Genomic DNA, 16665 nt, shown 5'->3' with positions numbered 1-16665 from the left:
ACAAAAATAGAGCATTTAAGAGACATGAGTTATTTTTACCTGCAAGATGAAAAATTTGCACAGATGATAGAAAATTTCCGCATTCTGAGGATTATTTTCAAATGCAGTAAGCCAAACGGACCGGGCTTTGTCATACTGATCTGTTTTCAAATACAGAGCTGCAAGGGTTTCCAGTAACTGGCAATTTGTGGGACATGACTCTAATAAACTTTTGCAAAGCTCCACTGCCGCCTCATACCTTAAGAAGAAGAAGACAGTTAAGCATACTCTGCAAAGATGGATTTTAACATAACTATTTGTGAAGTAAGCGTTACCTCTCTAGGAGCTGGTGCAGCGCGATCATGTTTGTGTAAAGTGGAAGGCACACTTCTACTCTTTCCCCACTGGTAAGGTTCTCATCTGTACAAGCTTTCACTGCATCTACCACAAAACACACAATCAATTATTTCACTATGTTATACCAACTCTAAAGAGACCAAGACAAAAACAAACCCTAGGCCATCATCCTGTTCATCTTCACCTAACTCCAGCATTTACACAAATGAAGTGTTTCGGGTATTACCAGATTCCTAAACTTCTACATATCACCTTACTTTCTTGTTAAAAATAAAATCGTCTCATATGAGATCCCGCACACTTAGTGTCTGCATTTCCTTAAGTCCTTAAAACTTACTCCAAAAGTAGAACCACAAAGTTAACCACAAAGTTATCCTTAAATCTTTCTGTAATCACTTAAAAAGAATCTTTGATGTTTCACAGCCACTTCAACATTTTCCAAAAACTAGATCTTTCCCTTTTTAACAAACATACCCCCCACCCCTGAAAACATAACAGCAGTCCTTCAGCTGGTCTTACATCTTCTTTTGGAATGGTATTGTTACTTTGCATAGCAATTCAAACTCTCTTCCTGTCACATGGGTCTAGGGATGGACTACATCATCAGTCTAGTTGGCAAGTGCTTTTATCCAGAGCCATCTCACTGGCCCTGTGTTATCTTCTTATCTCTCTCTCTGTCTCTCTCTCTCCTCCCCTCCTTTCCTCCCTCCCTCTCTAATTAAGTTTTTTAAGATATGGTTTCTCTGTGTAGCCCTGGTTGTCCTGGAACTTGTTCTGTAGAGCAGGCAGGCCTCAAACTCAGAGATCTGCCTGCCTCTGCCTCTTGAGTGCTGGATTAATACCACTTGGTATGTGTTACTTTTCTTATAACTCAGTCACAGAAGCCTCATTCTGGTTTGTTTTCCAGTATATAGTAAAATTTCAACCTTAAAGAATCTCTTCTATCAGTAAGTCTATAATACTTTAAAGGGCATTAAAATGTAGCATCATTCACTAATCAAGTTTAATCTTTCTATTGTCTAACATGATTTTTATAAGGACTCTCCTTCAAATGCTTCTTTGAATTCACTATACAAACTCTCCTGAGCTTGTTTTCATTTCCCTAGCTCCTGTAACAGGAATGACCTTTTCTTCTCTTTCTTCGCTGGTTTATTCCTCAAGGATTTACCTAGCACTTAGTAAGTTATAAGAATTCATCCAAAGCCCTTAGGAAATACAGAGAAACAAACACAAGTCTACATCTTTGAGAAGGTCCCTTTGGTCCTTCGCAGTCCTGCTTCAGAGCTCAGCTCTGTCCTTGAATACACAAGCTTACAATAATCTCTCCCTCTTGAGTTCAGGACTTATACCAAATAATTCTATAAATACCAGATTCTTTCTTCTATAGCATAACATACTACATACTAACATATTGTATATATGGTCTAATACATTTAATAATTATGTCAAATGCTTCAATCTTCTGACAGGGTTATATACTTAGGGAGGCACAGGTTTTAAACTTACTTATATGTTCAATGGCCAATACATGTTTAGACTATAATAGTCATAAAATTCACTGATGGAGAAAACATTAACTAGATGGAAAAAAAAAAATCAAAACACATCCTTTAAGCTTTCACCTTAAAGGACTGCCAGAACAACAAAAATAAAATAAAAAATATAAGCAAACTTAGTCCTCTAATTCAATCAACTTCTCTAGCCTAAACTTTATTATAAGTAAATTAAGTATGTATATGCAGAGTCACATGCATGTAACAATACATTTATCTGATATCCTTTATCAAAAATTAAAAAATAAGCCAAAATGTAGCAATTTCATAGATGTAATAATCATCTTAAGTAATTCAGTAATATTAAAACTATTTAGATAATAAACTGCAATTACAACTTTATCCCAGTTTATAAAGAATGAAAATGAAAAAATGAGCTTATGTTCTGAACATTGCTTTTGTAATTTGTAATAGTTGATGTTATCATGGATTGCTGCAGCCATGAATCATCTGAAGGAATGGGCGGGCATGGGAGCGTTAGCAGGCCTTCTGGTGTTGGTCTCCTTGGTTTGCCTGTGGTATATATGCAAGATTAGAGTCTCACAACAGTGTGATGCAGCCTTGATCATTCAGGCCTTTACAGCCATTGAAGCAGGACATTCTCCCCAAGCATGGTTGGATACCATAAAAAGCTAAAATGTTACGCTCAGGATGCGAGGCTAAGCACTGCACTCAGGGTCAGCCGCTTTGGACCCAGAGAAGAGCATGTCTGGTTGCATGCGGGTTGATGCCCCAGGTCCCGCCTCTGAGAAAAAGGTATCGGAAGGGTCTGATGCTCTTTGGGTGGATGACACCTAAATGAACATCGGTACAAAGTCCCAATTTATTTCTAATATCAGAGATCAGACCTCTACTCTTGCCTGATGCATCTAAAACAAAAAGGGGGAACTGTAGAGAGCTGCAGAATGCTATGCCTTAAAGATGGAGCTGGTTTCCGCCTTCCACCTTCCCGATGGTGAGTGCTCTCTGTCACGAACAATTCCACATTTGGCTAAGGCTGAGGATCTGGCTTGCTTCCATGTATGTGGACCTATCTGCATTGCCCACATGGCACGCCTGGGTTGACTACCCAGAGGCTATTTAAGCTGTGGGCTGGCTTTCCCCAGGGTCCGAGGATTGTTCAAGGTTTCTGAATAAACTGCATTGAAAAAATAAAAATAAAAAATAAAATAAAAAAATGGAAAAAAAAAATAGTTGATGTTATCATGTATAAACACCACTTACCTTCAAACACTGCTAATAATAAGTCGGGATTGGTCCTGACATCTTGAGCCTCTTGCCATGGCATTACAAATGGTTCTGTGTTAACAATTCTTGAAGGGTTAGCATTAGATGGATCATAAAGTTTTGAAGGAAGACTATTGAATTCAATAAGATGTATGTAGGCCAGCCACGCCAGACAGCGATCATCTGTCTTAAGGTACTCAGCTAGTATTGCATCATTAGCCAATTTTAATGCATTCTAGGAAAAATAAAAGTATTTTAAAGCATTTTAAAACGCATTCCTATTCACAATAAGATTCAAATCTAACAAATGAAACTATTATATGTTAAGTTATTCTTAAATACATATAAGAGAAAAATATTCTTTTCAAAACAAGGTTTCTCTAAGTAGCCCTGGCTTTCCTGAAACTCCCTCTGTAGACCAGGCTGGCCTTGAACTCACATAGATCCGCTTGCCTTTGCCTCCTCATTGCTGGGATTAAAGGCATCACCGGCATCACCACCACCATCACCACCACCACCACCACCACCACCACCACCACCACCACCACCCAGCTTATAAGTGAAAACTTTTATTGGCACCAAATTTTTAAATGCCAAATCCTGAGATGAGCACAGACGTCACCACCTTAAAGCTAATGACATAATAATGAAATAAGATGAAAAGTACTAAGTTCCCTTACACTTAAAGTACCCCCCCCTGGCCCAGCAGCCCACATCAATACAGATGATTTTTATTATGGACCGATTCTTTTAGATCATACTTTAAGGCTTAGCTGGAAAGTACCTAACACAATCTTTCCATGTAAACCCCATAAGAACTTTTAAAAAGGCAGTATGCCAATCAAAAAGTAGAATGTCACCACAACTTATTTGTAAATGACAAGATTTCTAAACCAAAGCCCATTCCTTTACAATTCAACAGTGCTACTAATGTCTTAGACCTACACATGCTCTCCAAAATGAGATTAAATACTATGATAAGTGTTTACCTGTAAAATTGCAAGTGCACTTTGGTATCTCCCAGTGAATATATGTAGCTGAACTCTAAACAAAAGAGCCTCCAAAAGCTGAAAGGACAGAATATCTGATAGTTCCCGCTTGGCTGCTCCCATCAGAAACTCCACCATCCTCTCACATACGTAATCCTTTTCTTCAAAGGTGCTTTCTAGGTGTAGAAACTGATCAAAAGGTTTTCACATAATTAATATTGCTTTATAGGAAAAAACTGCAAATTGTCTTTCAATTAAGACACTATGTTTCAACAGACAATTTATGAGAAGAATAACTACTAAATGTATAGTTGTACTTTCCATTGTCCCAGATCTGCCCTTCTGTCACATATTAGAACATAGAATCACACCCTCTCAGTCATCACTGAGAGTAACTGTACTTCCTTCCTCTGAATCGATACAGTGACAAGATCATGATGGAGACATGGAGCTTAGGTTTATGATCATACACAATCTGCATTGCGTAGGAATGTGACTATTTAAAAACTTAAGAATAGCATCTGTGGGCTGGAGAAAGAACTCAGCAGTTCAGAGCTTCTCCAAGTATCCTAGGTTCAATTCCCACCACCTATACAATAGTTCACAATGGTCTGTATTCCAGTCCCAGGGACTTCCATGCCCTCTGGCATCAAAGGGCACCAGACACAAGTGGTACGTAGACATACACTCAGGTACAACACTCATTCATTAAATAAAAAATAAAAGAGCATCTGTATTAGAAATGTAAGACATTAAAAACCAAACAAATTTAAAGACAGCCTAACCCACACAGGAAATCATATCTCACAGAAAAAACAAACAAACACAGTTCTGATAAATCTGTTTATAGAACTGGGATGTAACTTAGTGGTGACTGGGCACTTATCGTTTACAAGAATCTAGTTTTAAATCCCAGCTGATTAAGAACCAAAAAAAGACATGACTACACATTCATCTGAAAACTTACCTGCAGTTAATGGTTCCTGAATTCAGGGGACAGAAGTTCAAGTATTTAACAAATATGAATCTATTTCAAAAATGGATCAATTGCCAGTTCAAGTATGGATAAGAAAAACTATTTTCAAAGAAAGGTCAAGCACTAGCAAAAATTATATACAGGTAAGACTTATTTTCATAAAGAATGAAGACAAATTAAACAAATTCCAGCAATCATAATTTTACACAACAGAAGAAATTTGAGTAAAAATTTTTTATGCTTTGTGAAATTCCCTTAACTTTGTTAAAATAAAAACTGCATAAGTTTGTCTAATAATTTTTTTCTTTAAACAATAAGCTTAAAAACCCAACCATATATATCCTTTACGTATTTCTCCTGTTCAGTCAAAAATCTACCCCTACAGAGATGTGATGAGAATCTGAGTACTGGATAGTTATTAGTATTAAATAGTAAATAAATCTACATACTATATTAAGATGCTGCAGGGAATTACAACCACAGTGTACATCCCCATGACTATTATCTTTTCTACTCACAGTCCAAAAGCTTTGATAGTCAGGAGCATACTCAACAGCCGTTTCACACATTTCCTGCACCTCCTCCTTGGTCCCTCTTTTTGAGAACAATCTGAGGTAATGGCACCAAATTTCTGGATTGTCTTTATTGTTTTCCAGTGCTCGAGCCAGTACATTTAACGCAGAATCCAAAGATTCTGAACACTGTCTGTATATTTAAAAGAATGAGCAAAGTGTTTTGTTATGAGATGCTGAGCAGCTCAGGCTGAAGCTCAGTTTAACAGCATGTGCCTAGCAGGCACATTGCAACAGGCTCAATCACCAGCAGTATAAACCTAAATAAATAAAATATTAAACATTTAACATCTATACAGGGCTAATCAAATGAACTAAAGAAAGACTCTGCTTTCTCTTAGAACTTACAAGAACCTAAGATCACTGAAATAAAAATAAACTGGGATTTCAAATCATGTCTGTCAAAGCCCAAAAGTCCTGATTTCCCATAAACTAAATAATTTCTTTTTAAGCATTTACCACAGATAAAAAAATAAAGTATAATAAAAGCACTAAGATTATCAGTTCAAATGTAATCTACATCCATATTCAGCAATACCTTTTATGATTTATAGTGTTTGAAAACATGGAACGTTAAACAACTCTCTCCCAGGCGAGCTACTGCCAGCACAAAATATCAAAGCTTTCAACATAATAGTGCTTTTCAGCTCCAGGGCATGCTATCTTTGGAAGACGATAATCCTCTCGTGATCTTATTCATAGGGCAATGTACAGTTCTTTTGTCCTTTACTCAATGACTCCAACAAGAAATCACTGTCACTTACACCATTCTCATGGAAACAACACACAGGCAAGTTAGATAAGGCCATGTTCAGGAGTGTGCAGTCTATCGGCACTCTGCAGCCCTTGCCTTATTTAACAGGTTTCACACCACGTTTTAAGACAGGTCTTTCCCAGTAGACTACTTTTAAAAATATATTATACTTTAAAATTACATTGTGACGATTAATTCCTGGCTTGCTCTGTTAAAAAGCAGAAGCTAAGAGTAAATTACTAGCTGTGAAATATATTGCTTATCTTAAATTGAATATAACCACACATAGAGAAAAGATCAATTCCATCAGAATTTGAAGATGGTTAAATAAACTTAAATCTCCACTGCAAACTAATCTAAAATTTAACCTTTTTCATTCTCATCATAATTTTACTAAAAGACTTTTCTTTCCCTTTTTGGTTTTTAAGACAGGGTTTCACTATGTCGCCTTGGCTGGCCTGGAACTCACTATGTAGACCAGGCTGGCCTCAAACTCAGAAATTCAATTGTTAGTATTAAAGATGTCATCCCTGTGCAGCAAACTTCAGTATAATTTACCACTGAGCCCCGAACACAAAATGAAGCTCTACTCTTCAACTTTTCTACTAGGTTTAATAGAATACTTTTGGCTTTGTCAAAAAAAAAAAAAAAAAAAAAAACAAAAACAAAAAGATTCAAAGCTAGATATGATGGAATCTACCTATAATCCCAGTACTTGCGAAGTAGAAAGAGAAAGACCAGAAGTTCATCAAGAGCATCCTAAACTACAAAGCAAGTTGCAGGCCAATCAAGACCACATGAAACCATCTTTCAAAAAAATAAATACTCAACCAGCTATGGTGGCTCACACATGCTAAGTCAGTACTTGGGAGTCTGAAGCAGGATTGCCTGGGTCATGAAGTGAGTTTCAGGCCAGCCTCAGTTAAAGTGAGACCCTGTCGCCAAAACACAAGACTCCATTGATAATAATAAGGAAACTTGGATGAACAGTGTTGAAATAAAATAAAAAATAAAGATATAAATATTTCAGGGGCAGGAGAAATAGCTCAGTGGTTAAGAGAAGTGTCTACTTTTCCAGAGGTCCTGAGTTCAATTCCCGGCAACCACATGGTGGCTCAGAACCATCTACACTGAGATCTGATGCCTTCCTTAGGCATACAGATGGAGCACTAATACACATAAGTAAATACAAGCTTTTAAAAAAATATACAAATATTTAAAAACAAATTGAAGCTGACCTACCCTTCATTTTGATTCAGGCACTTGTATGCGAGTTTAAGCCAAAGTTGTACATGTGATGGATTTTCAAGTACACTTGCTTCTAAATTAGCAATGTCATCAGTTTCACTGGTAAAATATCTAACATCATCTGGAGTGACAACAGTATCCAAAGCTGGAACATTCATTTGGTTCTCTGGTCGGAAGGCTGGAAGAACAAGTACATCTTTCAACAACCCAAGGAAAAAGGTGTTCTCATTGCTAAGATTCTAGTTACAGGTAGTCAAGTGATTTCAGCTCTAACGTGGAACTGTCAGATAAACAACCATCCAAATCAACACACTTATGTTAGAAAAATGGTGTTGTTTCAACATGAGGAAAATAAGAATAAACAGGACTCAGCTGATAAACTACAAGTATAATCTGCTGGTAAACTATATAAAGCACGTTAATTATGTTAAGTTTAAGTGATACCATCGATACCACAGATAACTCAATTGTGAATTATAATTCAAAAACTAAACTAAACAGAAATGCAGTCACAATGGCACATACCTATAAACCCAGCACTCCAGAGGTAGAGGCAGGAAGATTAGGAGTTCAAGGAAAGCCCTGGCTACATGAGACTTGGGACGAGGAGAAGGGGAGGAAAGCTACTTATTAAGTTAAAATTTACAAAATATTTCTTCTCCAGCTCAACTACAAAACTGTTACATAAACACAAATAAGCACATGATTATACCTGGACTTCATTATTAATCTACAAATTCTGCAAACTAGAAATAAAAATGCAAGACAGACTCAACAATGAGACAATCATTTATGTATCATTTTCTTCACACTAATTTCAAACACATGCATGTATGTGCACGAGCACACACACACATACACACACACTGCAGATTCCAAATAGACTCCAAAATAAAGCAAACAAAAAAAGCATGTGCTTTCAAGGACACAGGCAAAGCAGTGGATTTTAAATGAGATTATGCCATTAAAGAATGTTTGCAAATACATGAGGCATCATATTTATTAAAAGTGTTCCTCCCATTCATTGAGCAAGAAGCATGAATAAAATAGTCCTACAATGTCAGGGTCAGTTCTGCACAACGAATACCTGTTACTGCAAGCATGAAGGGCATCGCATTTAAGACAGTAAAAAACACCAATGACACAAGTTTAAAAAAACACATTTTATAACACAGGCTAAAACGGTCAGTGCTCCAACACTGAGAACACCACTAAGTAACTCTCGACGTCAAGTGACGTAGCTTACCATACTTAATTGGTCCTGTAGACTGTTCATCATCACTGCTGCAACTATTGTCTGATACAGGTTTTCTACAAAACTTTGGCTTCCATTTTCTTTTATCTTTGTAAGTTGTAAATGGAGGTGCTAACATAGACAGGAGAAGATTGTTAATTTATGTAACTATTTTTTTATTGTTTTGAAGACTACTACATTTATTGGATAATTGTAGTAACAGACATTTACTTTAAGAACATAATGCCAGACAGTCTGCAATCATACAGAAGGAAGAAACTTGCATACACACACACACACACACACACATACACACACACATATACTTACTATGACCTTTACTTTCATTAACATTGCTAACAAGGAGAACAGCCATCTGGTCCATTGACATTCGGTCTTTGTTTACTCCAAAAAGTTTTTCAACATACTTTTCTGAAAATAAAATAGTGATACTATATTCATTGTAAAAATTTAGTGGCAATAACTACACTAATTAAAAATTACAGAGAAAAGAGTAATTAAGACTTAAGCCACGTATAGCACTAGTCAGTAACGCCTATGACCTATTAAAAAGCAAGGCTTATGGTTAGCTTAATTACTATGACAAATCCTTCCCAACCACACCACAGTAAGAACAGGGGTTGGCAGCTCATGAACTAAAATGAAGTACATTATTAAGTAAAAGTAGAAGGCCCAAAGGAGGAAAAATCAAGTGAGTTCAATGACTTTACAATCATTCTGGATATTGATTAAAAAAAAAAATTAATTCGTTTAATCCAAAAAGACTTATTATTTGGCACCAAAATCTGAGAAGAAATTCACCAATACTAGACCACAAGTGTTTGCTTGTAATCTATGATTTCTATATTAAAACTTAGAGGCCACAGCCAAGATAATGTTTAGTCCCAATGCTTTTGAAAATAGCAAAAGAAAACAAGAGCCTATGCTAGAAACATTAGTAAAATGTCACACAAATGTTAGGTTAGCGTGGAGAAAAAAACATGTGGGGGGGCTGGAGAGATGGCTCAGCAGTTAAGAGCTCTGTCTGCTCTTCTAGAGGTCCTGAGTTCAATTCCCAGCACCAACATGGTGGCTCACAACCATCTGCAATGTGATTTAATGCCCTCTTCTGGTGTGCAGAGATACATGCAGATAGAGCATTCATATATATTAAGTAACTAAATAAATGAATAAATAAATCTTAAAAAAAAAAAACATGTGGGAATAGAGAAAGGACTCCAATGATGGTGTGGAAAGGCTCAGATAAAGAATAAAAGCAAATATCATGGGATTATGCATGAAAGGTTATCCAATTGAGGATTAAGGTGGATGGCTTTGGATGAGAGTTGGGAAATGAATGGTGAGGATACTGAGACAGTGTAAGTGAAATATCTGCCCCGCATAAGGTAAATAAGGCAGTTATAAATCTAACAGGTGTTTATGTCTTATTATTTGTGATAGTGGGTTAGATAACAGTGCCATGATAATTATAGGGAAAATAATAAACATTGTATAGCCCAACACTCCCTTTTTAACTTACTGCAACATACTAAACTGAACCATTTAGATGACTAAGACACTTTCTGTAACAATGGTAATGAATTAAATCTCTAGGCCAGCACTTGCCACTTGGCTACCCAGTACTTGAAGTGTGGCTACAAAGACTGATGAACTGTGCTTTTATTTAAATTTTCCTTTAAAGTCCAATGAGGTTAGTGACTATTGTGTTCTATAGGGCAGATCTAGATAAGTGTCACAGGTGAGTACATTAAATTATTAGCTGTTTAAAATGTCATAAACTTATGTATGATATTTTTAAATTTCCTAAAGTTCAACAAAGAACTATACAAACCTGTTGCAGAAGCTATTTCCTCATCAGTGCTTGTCTCTGAACAGCCAATCAAAGACAGATTATATGACAGAATGTCCTGGAACAACTGTTTTCGGCTAAGTGTATAGTCTTGTATATGCTGCCTAAAAAAAAAGAAGGCACAAAAAAAAGAAAATGTATACTTATCAAAATCAGAAAATTATGACTCTCTAGAAATTTCTTCTAAATTAAAACTACTCACCACTGACAATCATCATCATTACATGTCCCTGTTAAATCAAAACGGCAGAAACACTGATCTGGCTCAATCATATTACTGTATGATACTGAACTTAGGGGAAGTTTTTCCTTGGTTCTGTAGTAAGGACTAAATCTAGAAAGAAAATGGATAGGCACATTAAAGTCCACACATTTTTTTTTGAGAACTAGATATTTTCTTAAAAAATTTTCTTTATCAATTAAAATTCAACACCTGCTTATTAATTAAATCAAACACTAAAAGTAACTACAAATAGTCAATATAATTAATAGGAATAAACTACTTTTATAACGGGAATATGAGAGATGTCAAGTAGAAAACTCAGTGAGGTGTATACAACTGTTTCTCAGCATTTGGGAAGCTGAGTTCAAAGAAAGCTGAGCTGAAACAGGAAGGCTACATCAAATCAAAAACAAAACAACAACAAAACAAAAACAAAACCTGACCTGGGAAGCATTCACAGTGGTAGAGTACCTGCCTATCATGTATGAGGTACTAAGTTCAATTCCAAGCATAAACAAACAGCCAAAAACTTTAAAACTATTTATAATACAAAAGAAAATGCATAAATAATGCTAAATTCTAGCAGTTTTGTTTTTTCTTACCACACAACAAAATGCTATTTACTGGTATTTCTTGTATACGTTATACAGCCAACACAAATGCTAAAATAGGAGCCTATACTACCTAGTAAGTGCTTTATAATTTTATCACAAAACCATACCCATTTAATAGCCCACAATGTCTAGCATTCTGAAAATGTTGTGGGACAACAACACTGGCCACCTAAGAATTCCTAAATCAGTATTATGAAGGCTGACCAATGACAACTGAAGAGTGCTCAAATTAAAAAATATTCACTGTCCAGGAATGGTAGGACACATCTGTAATACTAGCCCTTGAGAGGCAGAAGCAAGAGTATTACTTCAAGTCTGAGATTAAAGAGCAAGTTCCAGTTTAGTTAGACTATGTAGTGAGACTCTATCTTAAAAAATGTTAATAAATGAATGAATAAATAAAAATTCTCACAAGACTCTATTCCTAAAATACTAAACAGTAACCTAGAATTGGAACCCATAGAATACCCTAAATATCCCTTTCTGATATAATTTGAAAACAAAAGCAATACATATTTTGTCTCCTATAAAAAGGTTTTGTTTTTCAATGACCATAATTCAAATGCTTGTATTTATTAATTCATATGCAGATAAAGCATTAAAGGCCAGGGTAACCCTGAAACTTTCTTTTCTACCTGTAGGATTTGAAGACAAGAAGAGGGCTCTGGTACGGTCTGAATGGACATGGTTTTACTTCTGCTGTCTTACTCAGTGCTGTAACAAAATCCACATCCACAGAGATCTCCTGCAGAACAAGCAAAACCACAGGAATCCCACACGTCAAGTGAGGTATCAGGTAAATCCTACATTTTATAGAGAATATAAAATGACACTTACCTGACCATGCAAAACCTTTTCTGTAATGCCTGTGGTAGTTTTTAAAATCAACTGTTTTAGGCTGTCAGCTTTTGAATACAATTTTTGTAATTCACCTATTTCTAAGCCTAGAAAGAGTTCGGGCTTTTCTACAGGATTCTTACTAAGCTTGTTTATGCACTCCTTGTTAGGTGTGTCAGTGTGCTTAAGGTTGGGTTTAGTGAAAGCCTTAGCCTCTAGGAAGGATCTTCTTCGTTCTCTGTTTGAACCTGACAAAACTTCATCATCAACATCATTTTCTTCTGTGTCCAAGGTTAATTTATCCTGTGTCAGATCATGAAGTGAGGGTTGAGGTAAAGAAAACTCAGGTTCCTCTTCCACAACGGGAACAAGATTTTGTTGTTCCTTTGCTTTGAGCGCTCGAGCTTCTTTTAACTTTTGAATTTTCAAGGCATATTCATATTCTAGCTTCTGTAATCGTCTTTTTTCCATAGCAATTAGTTCTGCTGAATGCTTTCTTGGACTAGATATTGGAGAATTATCCAGTCTCATTATTTTGTTTGGCTGTGAAAAAAAAAGTAAATATTTTATAGCACTTTATGCAATCATACACAACTTCTCACAAGGTAACTGTGGTATCACTAGAATATAATACCAATATTACAAAACAAACCTGACAAGGGTAGCCAAACAGTTTAACAAGACAACAACACACTTTTGCTAATTAATCTACGAACAACAAAAACTAAAGCCAATGCAAAATAAATTTTAGAAGCATCCAAAAACATGAGTATCATATAAAAACAAACTGTAGATTGTATATCAAATAATATCATCTGTTCTCTTTGAATTTGCAGCAAAGCAAGTTATTTTATACAACTCTTAGTTTAGTTGTATAAAACAAAACAACAACAACAATAAAAAACAGCCAAGCAGTGGTGTTTCATGCCTTTAATCCCAGCACTTGGGAGACAGAGACAGATATCTGTGAGTCTGAGGCCAGCCTGGTCTACAGAGTGAGTTCTATAATAGCCAAAGCTACACAGAGAATCCCTGTCTGAAAAAACCAAGCACAAACAGAAAACTGCTTTCTCAAAATTATTCCTACAAGCAACTTACTCCAAGGCGATCTTGTTCCAGTTTGCGTTTTCCTAGTTCTTTACTAGCCACTGCCTTTGCCCGAGCAAGCTCTTCTCCATACTTGAGTGTCAAAGCTTTCTTAATGGTAACCCGCTGTTGAACTCTGTGAATCTGAAAATGGAAAACATAAATGAAAATCTTAGGAAATACCCTATCAAACACAATAGCTCTAGAAGCATACAACTCAAAGTAAAAACATCCTAACAGTATGTCTCACTAAGAGACCAACAAGTTACATAAATGTTGACAGCTTAGGTTCCGTCTTTCCCCCTTCGCTTTAGAGGAAAAAACAAACCAAACAACAACAACAACAACAACAAAAACAGCCTATACAAACATACAGTACTGGGGCTGGAAAAATAGCTCAGCAGTTAACTGCTTTTCCAGAGGGCTGGAGTCATTTCCCAGCACCCAACTCCAGCAGCTCACAACCTCTTTTAACTCCAGCTCAGGGGATACAGTGTCTGGCTGACTTTAGTGAACACCAGCACACATGGCAGACAACAGACACACATACACAGGAACAAAACTGAACTCTTTCTTTAAAAATGCGGTTAACATACTACAATATTTAATTTTTTTTAAAAAAGAGCATTACTTGTTCTTGGAGCTTCTTCAAAAATATTCTGTTAACACTGAGGATTTTCTCAGCTGCCTGAAGTTGTTCTGTAAGTTTTGTAATTTTTGCTTCAGCATTTCGAACAGACTCTTTCTTCTTGGCTTCTTGCAGTACTAAATTCTTTAAAACTGATTCATCTTTAATCAAGAGAATCCTGAATGGTAAATAACAAAATTCTTATTGGTTTCCAAACTAGCAGACCAACACCATCAGAACAGAAAATTTTCAAAGTAATAACATAATAATATATTTTAACAATTTTTATCTGAAATGCAAATACTTTGAAAGAAACAACTCTGTTCGTTCATAAACTGAGTCTTACATGTTATAAAATAGTTTAGCACAAGAGAAACATCAAAAACAAAATACATTATAAACACTTTGAAAATATATTGTGCTCAGAATACTTAATATCTAATGTCTTTCTCAAAAGGGAAAACAGAACAGACATCTGTAGTGTCTTCATACCATCTTGCAGTGTTTATGTTGCTTTTGTTTAAAAAGAAAAAAAAAATCACAATTACATTCATTTTCATGAGTCACAAAAAGAATACCAGAGGTCTGAAATGTTAGAAATGAAGCTATAAACAATGTAAGAGCTACAGATGACTAGTTAAAAGCTTGTCTTTAAAAAGTCACTGGGCTATTTAAATATGAACAATTATAAGAGTTAACTTAGAAGTGCAGACAGTATTAACATTATTCATTAGACCAACAGTAACTATTACCACTTTTAATAACGTAAGTAAATAGGGTAGTAATAACACATGCTTCTAATTCCAGCACTTAGGAAGCAGAGGCATGAAGACTACCATTTGAGGCCAGCCTTGTCTACACACACCTCAAAAATACACTCTTTCTCTCTCTCTCTCTCTCTCTCTCTCTCTCTCTCTCCAATATAAGTTATATGAATGTATTTTCTCAAAAAGATAAAAATATGCTTCCAATGAAGATGTTCTAAAATACTTATTCCGAAAGTTTTTAATGTTCTAAAATGAAGAAACTCACAAATGATTTTAGCAATGGATAAGCTTTGATTCAGTCTGACAACCTTCCTTCATGGTCTTGGTATCTTTAGCTAAAATACTGATTAAATTCATAAATGTGTGAGTCAACAGAATGAATAACTGCTATAGTTCTATCATGTGTCTATAGTGATCCAGGGGCTGCCCAGAAAACCTCCCCTCTCACATGCATGCTCCTATTCAGATGCCTAACTTATCCCTGGACAGATGTTTTAAGACTCTGGGGAAGTGGGAGGGGACAACATGTAACCTGCCTATCACTGGTGTAGGGAGGGGAAAGGACTGTGGGAGAAAAATTGTAATCCTATTGTAGTTACTAATGACATATACAAGTATAAATATAAATAAAGATCCTCCAATCTAGGCACAAATAGATAAATGACGGGATACTCAGACACTGAATGAGACTCACTTGTGTTTTTTAAGCTTTGCTTCTGCATCCGCAACTTGCTTGGTAACCATTGCTATTCTACCAATCCCATCCATTTCAACATCTGAGTTTGCTGGGGATGATGAACTTGTCTTCAGTTGATCTGATTTGATCAAACGTTGTTTCTCACGACTAAATTTGAGAGAGATGAATTAGGCCAAAGCATAAACCAACACCATTTTCTTTAAAAGATAGTTTTATAAAATACATGTTAATGATACAGAATATATAACCAGTATGTAGGCTCAAGTTGGCATGTGGCATTCAGAGCTAACAGTATGGTTCTTCTGTGTTTCCTAAGCTGGTTGTTACCTCACTGTATTTAAGTTGCTAGATGAAAACTAACCTCCCCATTTATAAATCCTACCACTAACTCTGTAACTAAGATAAAATCATCATCACTCATATTCCAGAGTCATAGCTTGTAGAGATAAAAGAAACTTCAACAAACACTACCCTATAGTGAATCACATAAAACCTCACTTACTTGGCAATCTCTTCTTTTAACAATCTATATTCCATCTTCTTCTCTTCAGGCAAAGCTTCAGGTGTTCGCAGAGGGTCATTCTCTTTTTCAGATTTTGGAGGTACTTTGGGTTTTGAAGCTTGCTAAAAAATATTTGAAGTCAACCAGATCAGCAGCTTTCAAATATTCTACCATGATACTTATTTTTTATGTTATAACCCATAATATACTAAGATATTTAGAAATATAATATCCACATTCCTAACAGGCTAGTTGTCACTATATACTCTATCTAGTCAAAACCTATTTTTTAAAAATATTGAACTGAATCATATCTGACTAACTACTGGAACAGAAAAAAACCGAGAGGACTACAGATTTTGTTAGTTTAAAACCGGTGTTTCAGTTAATAGAATACAGTGCTAGACAACATTCCCTTGTATACATTCCTGTGTATACAGAGAAATGAAGTCATTTTACTATTTTGAGAAGGAAGTAGGTAATTAGAAACACAAAGCGAATTTTCAAAACAGTAAAATCTACCTAATCCACAGATACTTCATTATATAAGTA

The 16665-nt window shown here is 35.7% G+C and overlaps 1 protein-coding gene across 1 annotated transcript in view; it reads right to left on the bottom strand.

Annotated features, from left to right (window-relative positions):
• Zfc3h1 (zinc finger C3H1-type containing) overlaps positions 1-16665 on the bottom strand; it is a 53266-nt gene that overhangs the window by 9200 nt on the left and 27401 nt on the right. The window contains exons 11-26 of the mRNA XM_021644844.2: positions 16114-16235; positions 15609-15758; positions 14151-14325; positions 13532-13663; positions 12434-12976; positions 12232-12341; positions 10962-11093; positions 10742-10863; positions 9220-9321; positions 8902-9021; positions 7650-7833; positions 5600-5786; positions 4106-4294; positions 3114-3351; positions 315-420; positions 40-238 (exon numbers count right to left, since the gene is read on the bottom strand). Of these exons, the coding sequence (XP_021500519.1) occupies positions 40-238; positions 315-420; positions 3114-3351; positions 4106-4294; positions 5600-5786; positions 7650-7833; positions 8902-9021; positions 9220-9321; positions 10742-10863; positions 10962-11093; positions 12232-12341; positions 12434-12976; positions 13532-13663; positions 14151-14325; positions 15609-15758; positions 16114-16235 (2811 nt within the window). The remainder of the gene's footprint in view (positions 1-39; positions 239-314; positions 421-3113; positions 3352-4105; positions 4295-5599; positions 5787-7649; positions 7834-8901; positions 9022-9219; positions 9322-10741; positions 10864-10961; positions 11094-12231; positions 12342-12433; positions 12977-13531; positions 13664-14150; positions 14326-15608; positions 15759-16113; positions 16236-16665) is intronic.

Source organism: Meriones unguiculatus, chromosome 2 (genome assembly GCF_030254825.1).
Source record: "Meriones unguiculatus strain TT.TT164.6M chromosome 2, Bangor_MerUng_6.1, whole genome shotgun sequence".
Taxonomy (NCBI): domain Eukaryota; kingdom Metazoa; phylum Chordata; class Mammalia; order Rodentia; family Muridae; genus Meriones; species Meriones unguiculatus.
The sequence above is the reverse complement of the archived record's forward strand: the minus strand, read 5'-3'. Positions and strand labels throughout refer to the sequence as shown.